At 38.2% G+C, this 16,901-nt stretch overlaps 2 protein-coding genes across 4 annotated transcripts; one reads left to right on the top strand and one right to left on the bottom strand.

Moving 5' to 3' along the window:
* Positions 1–276: 276 nt before the first annotated feature.
* Positions 277–2,648, bottom strand: LOC109371997 (wiskott-Aldrich syndrome protein-like). The gene is made up of 3 exons (XM_019624785.1): positions 2,610–2,648; positions 1,672–2,065; positions 277–358 (listed from the first exon to the last, which is right to left on the bottom strand). The coding sequence occupies exons 1-3, from the start codon at positions 2,646–2,648 to the stop codon at positions 321–323; spliced, it is 471 nt and encodes a 156-aa protein (XP_019480330.1). The 3' UTR covers positions 277–320.
* On the top strand, positions 1,785–11,641 carry DORIP1 (dopamine receptor interacting protein 1). Of its 3 annotated transcripts, XM_019624779.1 has the most exons (6): positions 1,959–2,047; positions 4,764–5,288; positions 7,005–7,094; positions 7,363–7,452; positions 8,271–8,405; positions 9,682–11,641. In XM_019624779.1, exons 2-6 carry the CDS (start codon positions 4,765–4,767, stop codon positions 9,863–9,865), a joined length of 1,023 nt encoding a protein of 340 aa, XP_019480324.1. In that variant the 5' UTR covers positions 1,959–2,047; position 4,764; the 3' UTR covers positions 9,866–11,641. The 3 variants fall into 3 exon arrangements, with proteins under 3 accessions (XP_019480326.1, XP_019480324.1, XP_019480327.1); XM_019624781.1 differs by lacking the exon at positions 7,363–7,452 and having other exon boundaries at positions 1,785–2,047; XM_019624782.1 differs by lacking the exons at positions 7,363–7,452; positions 8,271–8,405.
* Positions 11,642–16,901: the final 5,260 nt, after the last annotated feature.

The raw sequence follows: 16,901 nt of genomic DNA, 5'->3' as shown, positions 1-16,901 counted from the left end.
AAAGGATCATGGGAAAACTTGAGGATGATGGATATATACACTCGATTGTAGTGATGGTTTCAAGGGGGGGAAACGTATGTCAAAACATATCAAATTATATAATTTAAATATGCTCCATATATTTATGACAATTATATCTTAATAAAGCTGTCTCAAAAAACCCTGCAACATAGCTGACATATTTTGAGATCACAAAGTAAGCAGAACGAAAATCTCAGTAAAGGCCTCAAGTGAGGTTTGTGAGTTATCCAAATATGCAAGCAATCCATGCTTCCTCCGCTTTGGCAAATCTCAGTAGAGTTTAATGAGCCATCTCCCTGCTATTCTCCAGAAATGGTCACAACCACCATTACTGGGCCTGTTTGGGGGAAGAAAATGATCCAATCAGTATAAAATGAATTTCCCATCTTGAGAAAGGTTGTTAATTAAACATATAATCCAATTTATAAACATTTTTAAAGGGCTTTCTACTTGCAGGACAGTTTTAATATTGAGAATGAACTTTTTTGCATGTGAATTTCAATACAGACACAGTAGTTATTTAATTTCTCAGAGCCTCAGTTTTCTCATCTGTGAAATACCATAATAAAGAAACCAGAAAACTAAAAACAGCAGACTTTTGACAGTTATTAATCCTTTGGTGGGTAGGGAGGGGCAGAGACATTTTCCCTCCCCCTCTGTTTTGAGAGACGTCCATTTCTTCCCATTTCCACCAGCAGTAATTATCTTCAGTAATTCAAGCCTCTCTCTCAGCCTCCATCCCTAACTCCCTGAGAGAGGTTCCTGAGGAAGATCCCTGCAACAGCCCTGGCTGACTAGTGTGATGACACTAGTCTAAAAGGCGTCCAACCTCCGCTAGACTCGGCTGTGAATAAGGACCACAATGAAGTGCTGGGCTGACGCTGAGGTCTAAGAATTGTGTATCCTGGAGAATGAGCTTCACTTTCCAGACAACCATTACTTGTTGAATGGCTAGATGGGAACATCTCAACAGCATCCCATTTCTAATTGCAGGTGAAGGTAACATTTTCCCAGGGTGGCCTGTGTTCTCCGGGAGCAGAACCAAGCAGGCTTTGACTCTTTAAAGGAGACAAGAATTAGGGCCTACTAAACAGGAATAATGGTTACGCCCACAGATTCTAGCATTAAGCAACTCTAGCTTAAATTTCCAGCTGCCACTTAATATGTGGAGTCTTATCATCTCCCCCCAAAAAATGTTTCATCTCTACAATGGGATAAAACTTCCTTATTTCTTTAAATGGTATTAACTGCCATTATAAATTATAGCATTTTGGCCGATCATTACCTTCAACACTATCATTTAACACACTAACTCAAGTTTTTCCGAAATATATACTTAAATCAAAAGCTTGAATAATTATGACTTATTGAAAAAACAAAACTTTCCCTTCTGAGTTAATAATCTGAGACTATAAGACCTAGAAGAAAACTAAAATCAAGTAAGGTCCAAAAAATGGTACAAACCTCAAATAGCCAAGCAAGGATGCTAACAAAGCTCCGCCTCCGTGCAAACCCTGCCCACTTCCGGCTGCTCCCTCCACCCGCTAACACTGTAACCCCGCCCCTCTTTGCGAAGTCCCGCCCCCCAGCGCCTGATTCTGGTTCCCATTGGGCGAAGCTGAATGCTGTACACACACCAGACACACGCACGTTTGACCGGGGCGTCTTCGCGCCTGCGCATTTGCGCCGTCAGGCAGCTGGGAACTGGGGACTGGGGGAGGGGGGAGGAGGTCAGGCCGAATCTTCCTCCGTAATAAGAAGCTACGCGTCCCGCGGTCCTGGCTCCGTGGGTCCGGTCGGATCGGGCCTGGGCGCCGGAGCTGCTGTGGCTCCCGCCGCGGCGGGTGCGATGGAGGCCGTGCCGGAGCCCAGCACTCACGCCGGGAGAGACCGAGACAGCCGGCGGTGCTAGTAGATGAGGCGGCGACGGCGGCGGCGGCGGCGGCGGCGGCAGCACGGGCTCTCCATGAGCAAGCGGCGGCGGCGACGGGTGCGGCGGCACCGAAGGTTTTCGGTCCCCGGGGAGGTACGAGGATTCGGCTTCCTAGTGGGCGGAGACTGTCTGGTGTGGAAACGCCTTCCGCGGCCGGGCCCTTCCGTTCATTGCCCGCAGTCCCAGGCGCTCTGCGGGACCACTGCACGGACGCAGACAGGGCGCCCAGACGTTTCACCCCGGGGACCCGCCCGCGCTGCGGGGCCAGCTCTCTGTGACAGGCCTTCCCGGGTGCAGCGGGCCTGGGGCAGGGAGGTCGTGGTCGGAGCACAGGGTGCAGCGGAGGATGCCCACCGCGCGCCCAGCGGGTCCCTGCCCGAAGCCCGGTGCTGCTTCGTGCAGGAGCGCGTGGCTGTTTTTCAGATTATTTTGGAGCGCTGATTCTAGAGGGGACCTTTTGGACTCCCAGCTTTTAGGGCGTCTGGCATTCAATGCCTTGGGCAAAGGGTCTGGTTCTCACGACTGGCGTGGAGCACAGATTGTCATCCTTGGAAATTACAAAAAAAAAGGTGTTTTGCCAAGGAAATAAGCGGTCGGGGAAGTTTAGCAGGTTTTATTTATACTGTTGAGGCAGGAAATAAAGACAGCAGGATACCTTCTCCAGAGTTCTAATACAGTGCCTAACGAACAACATTCGAAGGTGTGGCAAAAACTTAAAACAATTTTAAGTAAAGCTCTTTAACTACCATTTCTCCATCTTAGTCATTTTTATTGTAATTTACTTTGGGAGAAATCACTATATTAAGGCCGAAACTATTACTGTAAAGTGTCCTCTAAAGTGCCCTCTAATTCTTCCAATCCTCTGTACGCTCCCCCGTTTTTGTTTTTTTCCAGAAAAAGGCTATAGTTTCATTTTATATATACTATATAGGTATAGTATATATGTAGTGTACAGTATATATACAATTATATTTAATTTTCTTAGAGTATAACTATTGCTTTATAGAGCTATAGTTACTTTTCATTTGTTCATGTCCAAAAGATAGAGGCAAAAAAAGAAAAAAAACCACTATGCAGATTTACGATTCCTTTCCAATGCAATATTTAGGAATCTGAACTCAAGCTCTTGATCTTATGACCTTGCTACAAAGTTCTTTAAAATTAAACAAATAAATCAAATCATGAAAAAAGTTGTTTTCATTTTTAAAGTATTTGAATGGCTTACGGTTTTTCAAATCTGCTTCGGAAATGTGTCAGTTCTTACTAAGAAACTGAGTTTATGTTTTCCTAGGTTCCAAATTTGCCACGCCCTCCTGTTCCTGATTGGCTGACTAAGCCAACCTGTTATGAACTATATATAAACATATACACTTCAAACTAAATATAGTGTTGAATATTTAAGAGTATACAGTATCTTCCTCCAAGCCGAAAATACTGTGTGTATGTTTAATATATTGTAGAACTGAATTTTTAGTCGGCTAGTATTGCAAAATCGGTTTGAACTAAATTTCTCACGCAAATAAAATACATAGGTCTGCAGGATTGAGTGTTGGATTAATGTTGTGCTTGGGTGGGTGTGGCACTTGAAAAGATGGTCGAAGTAAGACACCTCCGTCGCTCACTTTTTCTATTCCTCAGATGCTTCCCTATTTTCATAAAAATATACTTTTCCATATAAGTAATATATTGGAAAACCCTATGATGTTTTTAGTTTAGACATATTTTTGTCCCAAGTAAAGTAAAGCAAGTTTTTAATTCAGTTTCATTAGGACATCATTCTTTAATTTTTTATATTCGCTTTACATAACATACATATGACATAAACATGTTTATTAGAATATTGTCATTGACTTTAAAAACAAAATACTTCGCTATTCCCCCTCCTTGCGGGAAGCACAGGTGCCAATTTAAATAGGGAGGACACCTCAGTTCATCCCCAAGACATACAGAGAAGGGAATCAGGATACTTAGCGAGTTCTGAATCAGATCTTCACAGCATGGCCTCTGTAGTTCAAATTATAGGCTGTCTAGCATGGTCCTAAATTGCAAGTAAAAATCCCAAACTTCATAGAAATGATTTTTGTATTATCTGTACTAATATTCAGTTAAGTTCCAACAAATACTCTTCATTTGTTATCTTTCAGAGTTCATTGGCCATTATTCTGTATCCCAAATAAGGATTCCATGCAGTCTATCGGTTTCATGAATGAAACCACACTTATAACAAGAAAATGAAGCACAGCTTGTATTTTGGAGAGTGGAAGAGGTTTACATTAGGAATATACCCAACCAAATTTAGATTGCATTTTTTTTTTAGCTGAGCCATCCTGTCATCTGTTGGCAGCTGAGCTGCAGCTCAACTTGGGCCAGGAATCAAACCGGCAACCCTGTTGCTCAGGGCTCGCACTCTTGAGCGAGCTCTTAACCAACTAAGCCACTCAGCCAGCCCCTTAGATTGCATTTTTAAATAGCTTTATCTTCATTTAGGATTTAGGATTTTTTATTACAGGGTTTTCCTATATCTCAGATAAAGTCTGCAGTATGATTTATATAAAGGCCTATCAAATGGTCATTCTGTACCTCAAAAAAAAGGCTGCAGCTTCTTAAGTGGCCTTTTCAAAGATCATGCATATTGACCCCAAAATAGCTCATAGCTTGAATTGTTTTAAATTTTTTTTGTTATATTACGAGGCCATCTAACCAAATTTAAATCTTTAGATAGCTTTATTTTCATTTAAATGTAATAGTAATGCGTTTAACTTAGGAATTCACAAATCTGCATGGTCTATTTTTAACTTTTAAAATGCAGGATGAAGACACTGTTTGAAGAGATCAAAGCATCAATTAAAAATAACTATAACCAAGATCGCTCATTTTGGAGGCCTGTTCTTCCTTGGGGAGGTGTTTTTACTATCAAAGCTGGCCGCAAAGCAGTATCCTGTACACCACTCTATGTTGAAATAAGACTGAAAAATACCTGCACCATAGATGGATTCTTGATGTTACTATATGTCATTCTGAATGAAAATGAAAATTTTCCCAGGGAACTCTCTCTTCATTTAGGCAGAGAGTTTATAGACTGCTTTCTTTATTTAATGGACACCTACAGTTTTACAACTGTGAAGCTGCTTTGGATTTGGGACAAGATGGAAAAACAGCAATACAAGTCTGAAGTTCATAAAGCTTCATTAATAATTGATTTGTTTGGGAATGAGCATGATAATTTTACAAAAAATCTTGAAAATCTCATGTCTACCGTACAAGAGAGTTACTGTTCCAACTGGCGATGCCCAACTCGAGTGCAGGAAGATCAGCAGCGCACAATTAATATCAAGTAAGTTGCTCTAAGTCTTTTTGTCACTTTTAGCAGAAATAGTATTTTTTAATGAAGTGTAGACCCTGCGTAATGACTTATACATACAGGTTATACATATAACCACTCAAATGCAAGACACTTTAGTCGGCCCCATGATGAAAATATCCAGACATCTTAGAGTTTACTTCAGTCCAACCACAGTGCTGTACACTGAAACTAATATGATATTGAATGCCAACTGTCATTGAAAAATAAAAAAAATTAAGGAAACAAAAAATTTACAAAACCAACGGATAACTATTTCAGTGCAAAGCAATGAATTGTTCAGTTGCAAATATTTTGCTTTTGCTTTGAATTTACTAATGTGACTGACTATGTAGATAATTCCTTTGTCACAAATTTAACTTCTTGAAGAACATTTAATGTTGTATCCAATGTATGTTTCCAATATAATGTTTCACCCCTTAAATGGATCTCTATAGTGTGGGCTAGTTCTACATGAACAAGAAGATTGAAACTACTCCTTCATTATGGCCAGGGCACAATTATAGACAGAAACCCCCAACTTGGAATATTAATACCTGGAGAGCATGTGGATATGACGAGCATTTTCACTGACTAGGAAAGTGCTGGTAGCCTACTACGTATTTTTGCCTTTCAGAGAGGAGGCAGAGCTCCAACTTGGTAAATGATAGAGAGGAAGGCCAAACTTGGCAAGCCCTAGTGGAGTGTTGGGAAATATTAAAGCACCCTGGGGGCATGAGCTGTAAAAGGGATAATTACTAGTAGGGAAAAAAACAACAACATGACAAAAAGATCCAAACACATGTTGTCAGAAAGTGTATTTGTCCCTATGGTCCAGAAAAACAACCTAACAGATTGTTCCCTTTGGGGGATGCACATATGTACCCTAACTTATTAAATTCACATTTCTTCATAGCATATTTAGTTTAATATAATATCATGCTACTTATGGAAAGTTGATATTTTTATCCTTTTTAGAGTCTAGCAATTAATGTCTCTTTTTCTGAAATACATTTTGTCCATTGTCCTACATTGCTGATATGAGGATGTTGATTTTGAAATCATCAGGGGAAAAAGTTCCGTTACCCTAAATCTTCAAGGACTAAAAAACATTTCAGAAATTTGTCTTGTTTTTTTACTAGTATTTTAATTTGTATATGTTTTGGAACTATAATGAAATATTTATAACCCTATTTTAATACTCATAATTATGCTTCTCTTAGTACTTTTATCATACTCTGTAAAATTTTAAAGCTTTTGCCTATTTTTTAAATTCTGTATTTAAAACAACCTCTGAAGTATGTAGACAAAATTTTTTTTTAACAAATCAGGTAGCTGAGACCAACAATGACTTCCACTTACATTTTATCTGGTAACTAATTGGCTGCTATCTTGATTCTGGGTCCTACTTTCTTCCCCTAGACCAGAATCCCCTCCATTGAATCCTCTGGAAAAAAATTTTAAGGTAACAACAATTGCATATTTCAGGATGAGTTTACGGAAAGAGTTAATGTTTCTTGGAAAGCTTCACGCATTAACGTTTATTAAGTTCAACTAGTTTCTATACTATCTACAAGAAATACAAAGATGGGTAACAGAGGCTATACTTTGATTTGCTAATAATGAATTGACCTGTAAATTTTGTTATCCTAATAGTATTTACCTGTAAATGTTGAAGCAGTTCTTACATGCATTTTACAATTGTTGTAGTCCTCCCCAAGAAATTCCACATGGCAACTTAATACGACTGGCTGTGGATGAGTTATTCTGTTCCAGGATTGAACTGTGTGAAGAGCATGGGTGAGTATATGATAGACATTTAAGATGAAAGTATTTGTGTTGTTTCTGAAGAACCCTGGACTGATAAGCTCTTTGATGTTAGTTCTTTATTAAATAGCAACTTCTAAGTATTTAGGAAGCCTAACATTTTTGGAATCTTAACACCTTCTAGTTTCCTATGCCATCTTATGCTGTGTTGTCATTATCAAATCAAATAGAATATAATACTACAGTTAATTAATGAATACAAAGCAAATGCCTTTTCTTTTTTTCCCCCACTGCTGAGTAGGTACAATAAAACCTTGGTTAACCATAATCCAGCTAGTCGGGACCCTCATTTAACTGGATTTTTTCAGCACTCCTCATTTAAAAGAAAGAGGTAAATTAAAACCAAAAAAACTTAACATAGTAAAGGGGAAAAAAAAAAGGAAATATTTATCCCAAATATATTTTCCCAATCTCTTACTTTCTGTATCTATAGTATTGTACAATGAGAATTAATATTTAGAAGGATGATCTTACAACTAATTAATTACAGAAAAAGGAAATAGTAAAATACGTTCAGTTAATTGTACTTAAGTTCAAAAAGTGAACTAATGTATTTTAGCAACAAATACTGAAACAAAATGGTTTTCTGGTTATCTTGGTTTAGTCAATAATGTTTGTTAACCAAAATACTGTACCCTGAACATTCCGGTTAATCAAGATTTTACTGTATTTGTTGTATTCTGATCCATATGCTTAATATCTGATATTAATAAGAAAACAGAATTTGCTTCATCCTAATGGCAAAAGGAAGCAATTAGGGAGTTTTATCCAGTCTAAAGAGACCTGTAAGAATCATATTTTTCCTCTCCCTGCCACTACTTCCCTTTGAAACCATCTTAGAGAAAGAAAAATGTACACTATCTACAAATAAAAGTTTTTATACCAGTTCAAAAGACTGTTACATGCTTTTATAAGCTTAGATAAAATAGCTTTTCCTGGAGTTTAAAAGTATCGTTTCTTATATATAGAATCTCAAGCTTGTAAACTTCTGGGAATAGATAATATAAAGTATTAATATAGCCACACCATTACCCCTACTTAAAATAGATAATTATGCTATTATGAAATGAAGTAATAAAGACAACCCAGAAGTGATAAAAGGCAGCCTTTTTCCAAGTGTAATAATGTTCACGCCTTTTTCAATTTTAGGTGTGGTGGCTTAAGAGAATTTTCCCAACGAATTTTCTGCCACGGCGCACCCCCTTTTGTTGTCTTAAATATGCAGCATTGGAAATCTGAAGATCTAGCATATGTACCCTATAACTTGGATTTATCTGATCACAAGTAGGTGTTTTTTTTTATTTGCTTTAAAAAAAATAGTAAGGGCCGGCGGAGTGGCGCATTGGTTAGGAGTTGGCTTGGAACGCCAGCTCTGAGCAGCAGGATCCCGGATTGGATCCCACATATGAGGGCCAGTGATGCTGCGCCCTCTACAGCTAAGATGGTGAACAACAGCTCGACCTGGAGCTGGGCTGCTGTGAGTCACTGGTGATGGTGTAGGCTGCAGTGGGCTGCCGTGAGCTACCGTGAGTGGCTGGCAGCCAGCGTGAGCTGCCATGAGCCGCCATGAGCAGCTGTCCAATTGCCAGTGAACAACTGCCTCACCCAGGAAGAGCACAATGATAATACCAACATGGGCCAGTGAAGCTACGTCCTCCACAACTAGAATGAAGAACAAAAGAATAGCAACTTGTCTGTTCCCCTTCCCGGATTCCCCAACACTGTTCCCCTCCTCCAATTCCCCAATAAAAAATCTTAAAAAAAAAATAGTAAAACAAATTTATTTTATATTTTTCTGCTATTCTATTATGACTTTGACCAGCCCTTAAAGAAATACTGTTGAAAAGATCATAACTCTAAATGTATGAATCCTGAATAAGATCAGAATCTACCACAGGGAGTCAGTCGCTGGAAGTGTACATAGCAGGTAGGTGTTTGGACTCCAGAATAGACAGAATTGAGTTCCAACTCAGCCCCACCTTTTACAAGCTATATGACCTTGGGTCAGTTTACATACCAATTTTCTTATCTATAAAACAGAGAGGATAGTATCTATCTGGTGCCATTATTGTGAGGATTTAATGAGCTAGCACTTATAAAGTGTTTAGGATAGAACTTGATACATAGTAACCAGTATCTACTGGCTATTACTTGCATTTCAAGTCCAAATAATGTATAGTATGATGTCATTTAAAAATAAAATGTTACTGTCATTATTATAGATAGAAATATCTGCATTCAAGTTAGTATATACAGGTTTCTTTCAACTTTTTGCTTTTGAAAGTGTTTTTGTTTGTATGTCCTCTTATGTAATAGAACCATATAAGTTGTGAGTTAAAACATAATTTTTTAATTCTTAAATTACATCAAATTAAAAAGTTCTTAAATATTTTACTCCAAATTACCAATTACAGTACATGAGTTTTACAGATGGATATCTTTTTCAAGGAATAGAATGCAAACAATTTCAATTTTTTTATTCCTTAAGAATTTTGGAAATGTTTTATCTGAAGAACAAAGTATTGTAACTTTCTGCTACACTTTGTCATTGGCCTTACAGGTATTTGTTGGAAGGTGCCACATTATTTAACAAAGAGGAACATCATTATTCTGCAGCTTTCCAGATTGATGGACATTGGATGCACTATGATGGCCTCAGAAATGTGAATTTAATTTTGTTAAATAAACCCCCAGAGTTTCTCCTCTTGTCATCATTGGTCTATATTCGAGCAACAGAGAAATAAATATAGACTGATGCTAAATGAAATTGTTTTCCCTCCTGCCCATGCTCCGCAAGATAAGGAGCTGAATGTGTACTTGGTATCCAAGGAAATAGTTCAACTATACTAGTTTCAGAGATGTATTTTCCAGTGTGTAGCCCCAGATAAATGTTTTATATAGAGAATCTATGCAAAAACATTTGCATTTCTTTTTTCTATATCCTGGGTTATTTTTATACAAGCATATTTTATGTTGAAATAAAATATATCTTATAGCCCTTTTATTTTTTATTTATATGTACCTCAAAGATTTTTTACAATTCTGCCCTTGAATCCAAGAAAATACATTGTCAGTTGAATTCTTAAAAAAAAAATTTTTTTTTTTTTTTTGGATATCCAAATAAAATCTGGGTACAAGTCAGTGTTTCAGTTTATATAAATTTAACAGTTCAAAATGTATCTGACTGTATTTCTTTGCCCTACCTCGCTATAATCCAAAGTGCACTGTTGGATCTAGTATGCATTTGAATGTACAAGTTTATAAATAGCTTAGTCTATTTTACCTGTTGTTTTGCCTAATTTCCCTGAAGCAATTTTAAAAATATTTTGGTGAGAATGTTTTTCTGGGCTTGAATTATTTCTTTATAATGGCAAATTCCTTTAATCACTTGCAGAATTATTGACTACCAGAAGATTTTAAGTTTTAACTAAATTCCTAAGCTTATTTAAAGTTATTATTACAAATAAATTATGTAACTAATCTAAACATTTATCTCATAATTAAATGGAAATTTTTCAATAAAAATTTATTTTGCAGATAAGACAACTATAAAAAAGTTAGGCAACTGGATGTTTACTAATGTTGGATTAACAATAGAAATATACTTTAAACATACACTTAGAGAAAATGGGTGCCTGAGAATATTTCTTTTCCTAGTAAGTCATATTGGCACAGAAAAACAAAAACTTAAATTTTTGGAGTAACACCTCCTGGTTCCCTTGTAAGTAGTAAATTGATAGCTTGAGGTTTTGATTTGCAATAGAAATCACCAGAATTTTATAGTTATCAGAATATTGTTTCTTTTCAAAGATCCTAAGATCTCTCTTCTTTTTGTAATTTAAAGGAATAAATTAAGTACTATTCTCAAGGGAAACTATTTTTTGTATCACCATATTTTTTAGTGTTTACATTTCAATAAATAATCCACCTTAGGTTTTGGGTTGAAATTGAGCGCAATATATTTGGAGATTTCTACATGATATCACAGTTCACTGCCATATGCCAAATTTCTAAGGTTTAATTCAGTAAATTAAGTCTTACGTTGATATGGTGCCATGTTGAGATGACTTACTGAAGGATGGATAAATGTAAGTGAAACGTTGCTGAGAACGCCTCACTTTGAGCAAATACTATGAAAATTCCTTTTTTATATAAGATTTTAAAAATAGTGATTTATTTTACAAGAAAAAACATATCCCCAGGATTTGTTTAAATAGTTCCCCCCATGTATTTACACAGAATTTGATTTACAGTAAACTTTTTCTGGGGACACTTTATTGCATGAATCAAAGTATACAAAAACAAATAGTAGCATACACATAAATGGTATCATTAACAAAATTATTCCTAATGCAGATTTATTTTTTTTTAGAAATTGCACTTTATTTGGAATACTAGTTTATCACAAAACAATGACTTACCTACCTCACAGGGTTGTTGTGAGGATTTAGATGTTTGTTAAAATCTTGACTACCTTGAACATGCTAATAAAAAAACATTTTTTCTACCTCTTTTATGTACAGGCAAGTCTCCTAGATTCTTTTACTAATGAAGTTTTCAGATCTTTGTTCTAATTATTCAAGCAGTAGCTCTTATCAGTAATGGATTGAATGTGTAATGGAATTCAAGTCTGCCTCTGGACCCCAGATGGTTGGAGTTTAAGGATTATAGGTAGTGTATTGTTATGCTGGTGGTTGGTTGGTAGAAAGAAGAAATTATTCCTTGCAGATCAAATAATAGAAAAAGGGTGAAAAAGAATGAATTAAACTAGATTATCTGCAGAATGTGAAAGTAAGGGTATGGAAAATTCATTACAACCATAAACACCATTACAGAAATTGAGATGGGTGGGGATGTGAGGGAATAATCAATATATTTCTTATAAAAATGCCACAAACCATAACTATACCAAAGGGAGAGTAAAAATGATTTTAAAACCCTGGCCTCAGAGAGGGATAAACAATAAATACAGCATATTTGAAGAATTTCCAACTTGCCTCTCTTCAGCAAAAGAAACGTTTTCCATGGGGCCAGCCAAGTGGCTCAATTGGTTAAGAGTTGACTTAAGAGTGCGAGCTCTGAGCGACAGGGCCGCCGGTTTGATTCCCACATGGGCCAATGACGCTGCGCCCGAGCTGAGCTGTTGCTGAGCTGCCAACAGGTGGCAGGATGGCTGAGCTGGTGTAACAACAAGATTGCCTGTTCGATGGTGGAATACGCCCACCCACAATGAAGACTGAATTTGGCACCTTGAGCTAAGCTGTTGCCAGGATGGCTCAGTGGATAGAGTGTGCGCTCTTAACAAGGCTGCTGGTTCGACTCCCACATGGCTATGCCTACCCGCAACTAAGATTGAACACAGCACCTTGAGCTTAAAGGCCACGAGCTGCCAATGGGCAGCCAGATGGCAACTGGCGCCCTCCACAACGAAGACAAGAACAACAACTTGGCTGGTCCCCTTCCCCAATTTCCCAATAAAATCTTAAGATAAAAAAAAGAAAGAAACCTTTCCCCTCCAAATTTAGCAAATAATCTTACTTAGATTTATCCTTCAAAGTGGCTTTTCATTATTTATTGAGTCAATTTAATATCTGAGGCCTTCTCACTGGATCTGATCCAATCAAAGAGGAAGAGAAACTAAAGACAGCTATAGATATGCTTTGCATGCTTACTAGGGTGAATTCCATATTCTATTTCATTTTTAGAATATGAGCAAACCACTAAGCTATATAAGCAGATAACTTTTAGGACACAAAAAGCTGTACATGTTGAGCAAATCAACAGTTTAGTTTTATAATTAAATGATTTAATAATGGCATCCAGGTGGCTCAGTTGGTTAGAGTGTATCCTCTGAACAACAAGGTTGCAGGTTCGATTCCCTGCATGGGATGATGGACTGAGCGCTCCCGCCCAACCCCACCTCCCACCCCCGCAACTAGAGTAAAAACAGCGACTGGACTTGGAGCTGAGTTGCATCCTCCACAATTAGATTGAGAACAACAACTTGACTTGGAGCTGATGGGTCCTGGAAAAAACACTGTTTTCCAATAAAGTTTAAAAAAAATAATATAAAATGATTTAACGACAATTATTTGAAAATAATTGTAATGCAATATAAGCAGAAGGGGTAAGCAGTTTATGTAAAAATGACTACAATAAGTACTACGAAACTACAGCCAGGACAAACATTCATATTCTCATCTTCTGTTAATGCTCTAACATTTAAAATCAGCATCAAATTATCTTCTCATTAAAAGCTAAAATCACACAGCTTCTGAAATTCTTAATGACCTGATACCTTACTCATACTAACAGGGGTTCTACCCACCCAGCTGACCTAGGATTCACTATCTGGTCACCGGGACAGCCTTTAACTTCAAATTTAATTTGATTCCAGGGGAAATAATCTTTTACTCTATCTCTGGGAAATTGAGAAAAAAGTAGGGAGCCTCTGTAGATAGGTAATTTTTTATGTGCTGATATCTATGTGAGGATGTACATCAGATTATTTCCCTTCAATGAGCAATCAGGTCTATAGTTCATCCATTTTCTCAATGAGGTCTTCTGCAAAGTATCAAGAGGAACATCTTGAAAATAAAAAAGTGAGCTGCTCTGGCAGGGCCCTTAAAAAGGATATGGGGGCCAGCCGAGTGGCGTGATGGTTAAGAACTGGCTTGGGACGCCAGAGGGCCCCAGTTCGGATCCCACATATCAGGGCCAGTGACACTGCCCTCCACAGCTAAGATGCTGAACAACAGTTCAACCTGGAGCTGGGTTGCCATGAGTCGCCTGTGACGGCGTAGGCTGCAGCCCCTGTGGCAGTGGGTTGCCATGGGCTATCGTGTGTAGCCAGCAGCCAGCGTGAGCAGCCAGCAGCCGCAGTGAGCGGCCATACAGAAGCCGGCGACTGATGTGCCTCGCCCGGGAAGAGTGCAATGATGGTGCCAACTTGGGCCAGTGAAGCCACGTCCTCCACAACTGGACTGAAGAACAAAAGGACAGCAACTTGTCTGTTCCCCTTCCCCCAATTCCTCAGTGCTGTTCCCATCCCCCAATTCCCCAATAAAAATCTTTTAAAAAAAGGATATGGAACAAGAGCTTAGGGAGCGACTGGCTGTGTAGACAAGTTAGCCATGGTGGAATTAGAAATCTGTTCACAGCTTCATTTTCATTACTTGTTATCCCTTTGAATTTTATAGTCTCATTTTTAATATAAAAATAACAAATCAGTAAAAAAATAAGCAATTTCAAAAAAAGTGTAAAGAAAAAAGTGATCATGATTTCTCCACCCAGTGATAATCATCGATTCATACCAGTAAAGTCTGTTTGAAAAATCCCGCATGGTTCTAGTACAGAAGAGAATCAAGAATCAAGGAGTTAGGGCTTTGAAGAAAGAAGTGTACACATATACTCCTGGGGGCTGGCATAGTGGTGATAGAAATAATCAGCATGAGCAACCTTGGAGAGAGAAGTGAGACTGAAGAAAACTGTTGTGGCCATCTGTTCAGACATTTCTTTGTACTTGGATGCTTACTTGCCTTCAGAAGCTTTCATATTCTCAAACCTTCAAGAGCTCATTATTTTATTTTATGAAGGATGACATTTCTTTCCATTCCTCTACCTACATCTCAAAACTAGTATTCCAGGAGCCAGAATTGGGTAGCAATAAAATACCCTGTGGTATACATTGAACCCAAGACAATACAATGAAATCGATTTTGTAGATTTCGTTTCTAGTAGAGGAGTGTAACAAAGATTTAAATACACTGAGCATGATTAGCTTTCTTTAAAGTAAAGTAGAAAAAAGTTATCTTAGGGAGTTTGTGAAAAGGATGGAAGTAGACACAAATAGCTCTGCACATTAAACATATGAAAATTTTAGGGCAGGAAGGAGAGGAAGAGAGAAGATAGTGGTAAACCCAGGAAAGCTGACCTGTGCTCAAGCCAAGAAGCAACCAGGTTGGAGGAAATGGTTGGCTAGGGAAATCTTTGCCCAAGCAAGCTCAGCTTGATTTGGGGGCTACAGCCAGAACAAATTCATATCAGACATACTTTCTCTGCAGAATTCACTTAATACATACTTACTAGTTACTATTGGCTTGTTGAATACATGTCTAAAAAAGGGGAAAGATACAACAATCAATGATGGCTTTACAGAATGAAGTACTACGGCCGACCTGGTAAGCACCTGAGGCTTTGAGAGTCAGAGAGGCGGCTCAGCAGACAACTGCTGTGAGGTCTTTCAAACAGGCCTTTCCCAGTTGCCGCTTAGCATTCCTGGAGGTGGTTTGATGAGGAGAGATTGTCCTGCTTGTGATTTGAAGGCCAATTGTGAGGTCCTGTTTTCTCTACCTTTACCCCCAAAGCCTAACCACCTCTAATTTCCATTACTATAATATAAATCTTAAAACTAAAGATAAAAGAATTTTCAAACACGATCACATTTAAAAAGATATTTGTTGCAGCTAAAGTAATTCATAAAGATTAATACTCTCAAATATTTTGTGTTTTTGATAAGAGGGAAAAGACTTGAGAGGAAAGTGACAGGGTCATTGGGATGGGTCCTTAAATACTTGGTGAGTGAGCCATCAGCAGGACTTGGGTGTGGAAGGGCGGGACTGGGGATTCCCAACTCTTGCAGTCTTCTTCATGAACAGTAGGTGGCAGGAGCTCCTCAGTATGGAATGTAAAGGAGCTGCAGAGGAAGAAGGTTCAGGCCTTAAAAGTATTAACCTATAGATAACAGTTTAGTGGTTACCAGAAGGTGGGGTGGAGGGGGGAGGGGGATGGTAGATGAGGATAAAGGGTATCAAATACACGGTGATGGAAGGAGAACTGACTCTGGGTGGTGAACACACAATGTGATACATGGATGATGTATTATAGAAATGTGCCCCTGAAACCTATGTAACATTACTAACCATTGTCACCCCAATAAATTTTAATTTAAAAAAAAGCAAAAATAAACAGATAACAATCATAGTAATACATTTTATTTAACCCAAGATATCTGAAATATTATTTCAACGTGTAATAAAAAATATTAATCAGCAAAAAAAAGTATTAATCTAACTTCATAATTTCGGTGAGGCAAGTCCAATTTTCCTTCTGTTCTGACGCTATACACACTCGCAGCGTGGGGATCACATTCAGTGGTGACGTCTTTGGTGAGGTTAGCTATGCTCTCTGCCAACAGCCCAGTTCAAATATTTTTAAATTGACTTAGGTTTCTTCATCTGCTTCCCCAGCCCCCATGGTTCCTGTTTTCTTTCTCCTCTTGAAAAGGGTTAGGAATTCCTGTTCCTGGAGAGCTTATGGAAATCCCAAGAAGACCTGATTCAGGATTGACATTCTTCACGATAAAGGAACTGCAGGCCTTCGAGGTGAATCATGATATGTGATCATGCTACCACTGGATTGTCTGTTATCATGTCCTAGACTGCTGAATTTTATGCTACCAAGGAGAGGCAAGAGTATGGCAATTAAACACCTGGAATCTAAAGCCAGGTTGCCTGAGTTCAAATTTCGACTCTGTCACTGGTTGTGTGGCTTTGAGCCTATTACCTAACCTCTATGTTCCCATTTCCAACTACAAAATGAAGATAGTTACAGAATATATGTAATGAGGTTGTGGTGAGGATTAAGTGAATTATGTATAGCACTTATGGTGTGGCACACAGTAAGTGCCATGGAAGTGTTAGCCACCATTATTGTGGCTACCTCTTTCCATATTAAGAAATGAGGGCTGGGGCCGGCCGAGTGGCGCGATGGTTAAGAACT

The sequence above is a fragment of the Hipposideros armiger genome, unplaced genomic scaffold (genome assembly GCF_001890085.2).
Source record: "Hipposideros armiger isolate ML-2016 unplaced genomic scaffold, ASM189008v1 scaffold_608, whole genome shotgun sequence".
NCBI lineage: Eukaryota > Metazoa > Chordata > Mammalia > Chiroptera > Hipposideridae > Hipposideros > Hipposideros armiger.
Note: the sequence above shows the minus strand (reverse complement) of the source record. Positions and strands in the feature narration are given on the sequence as shown.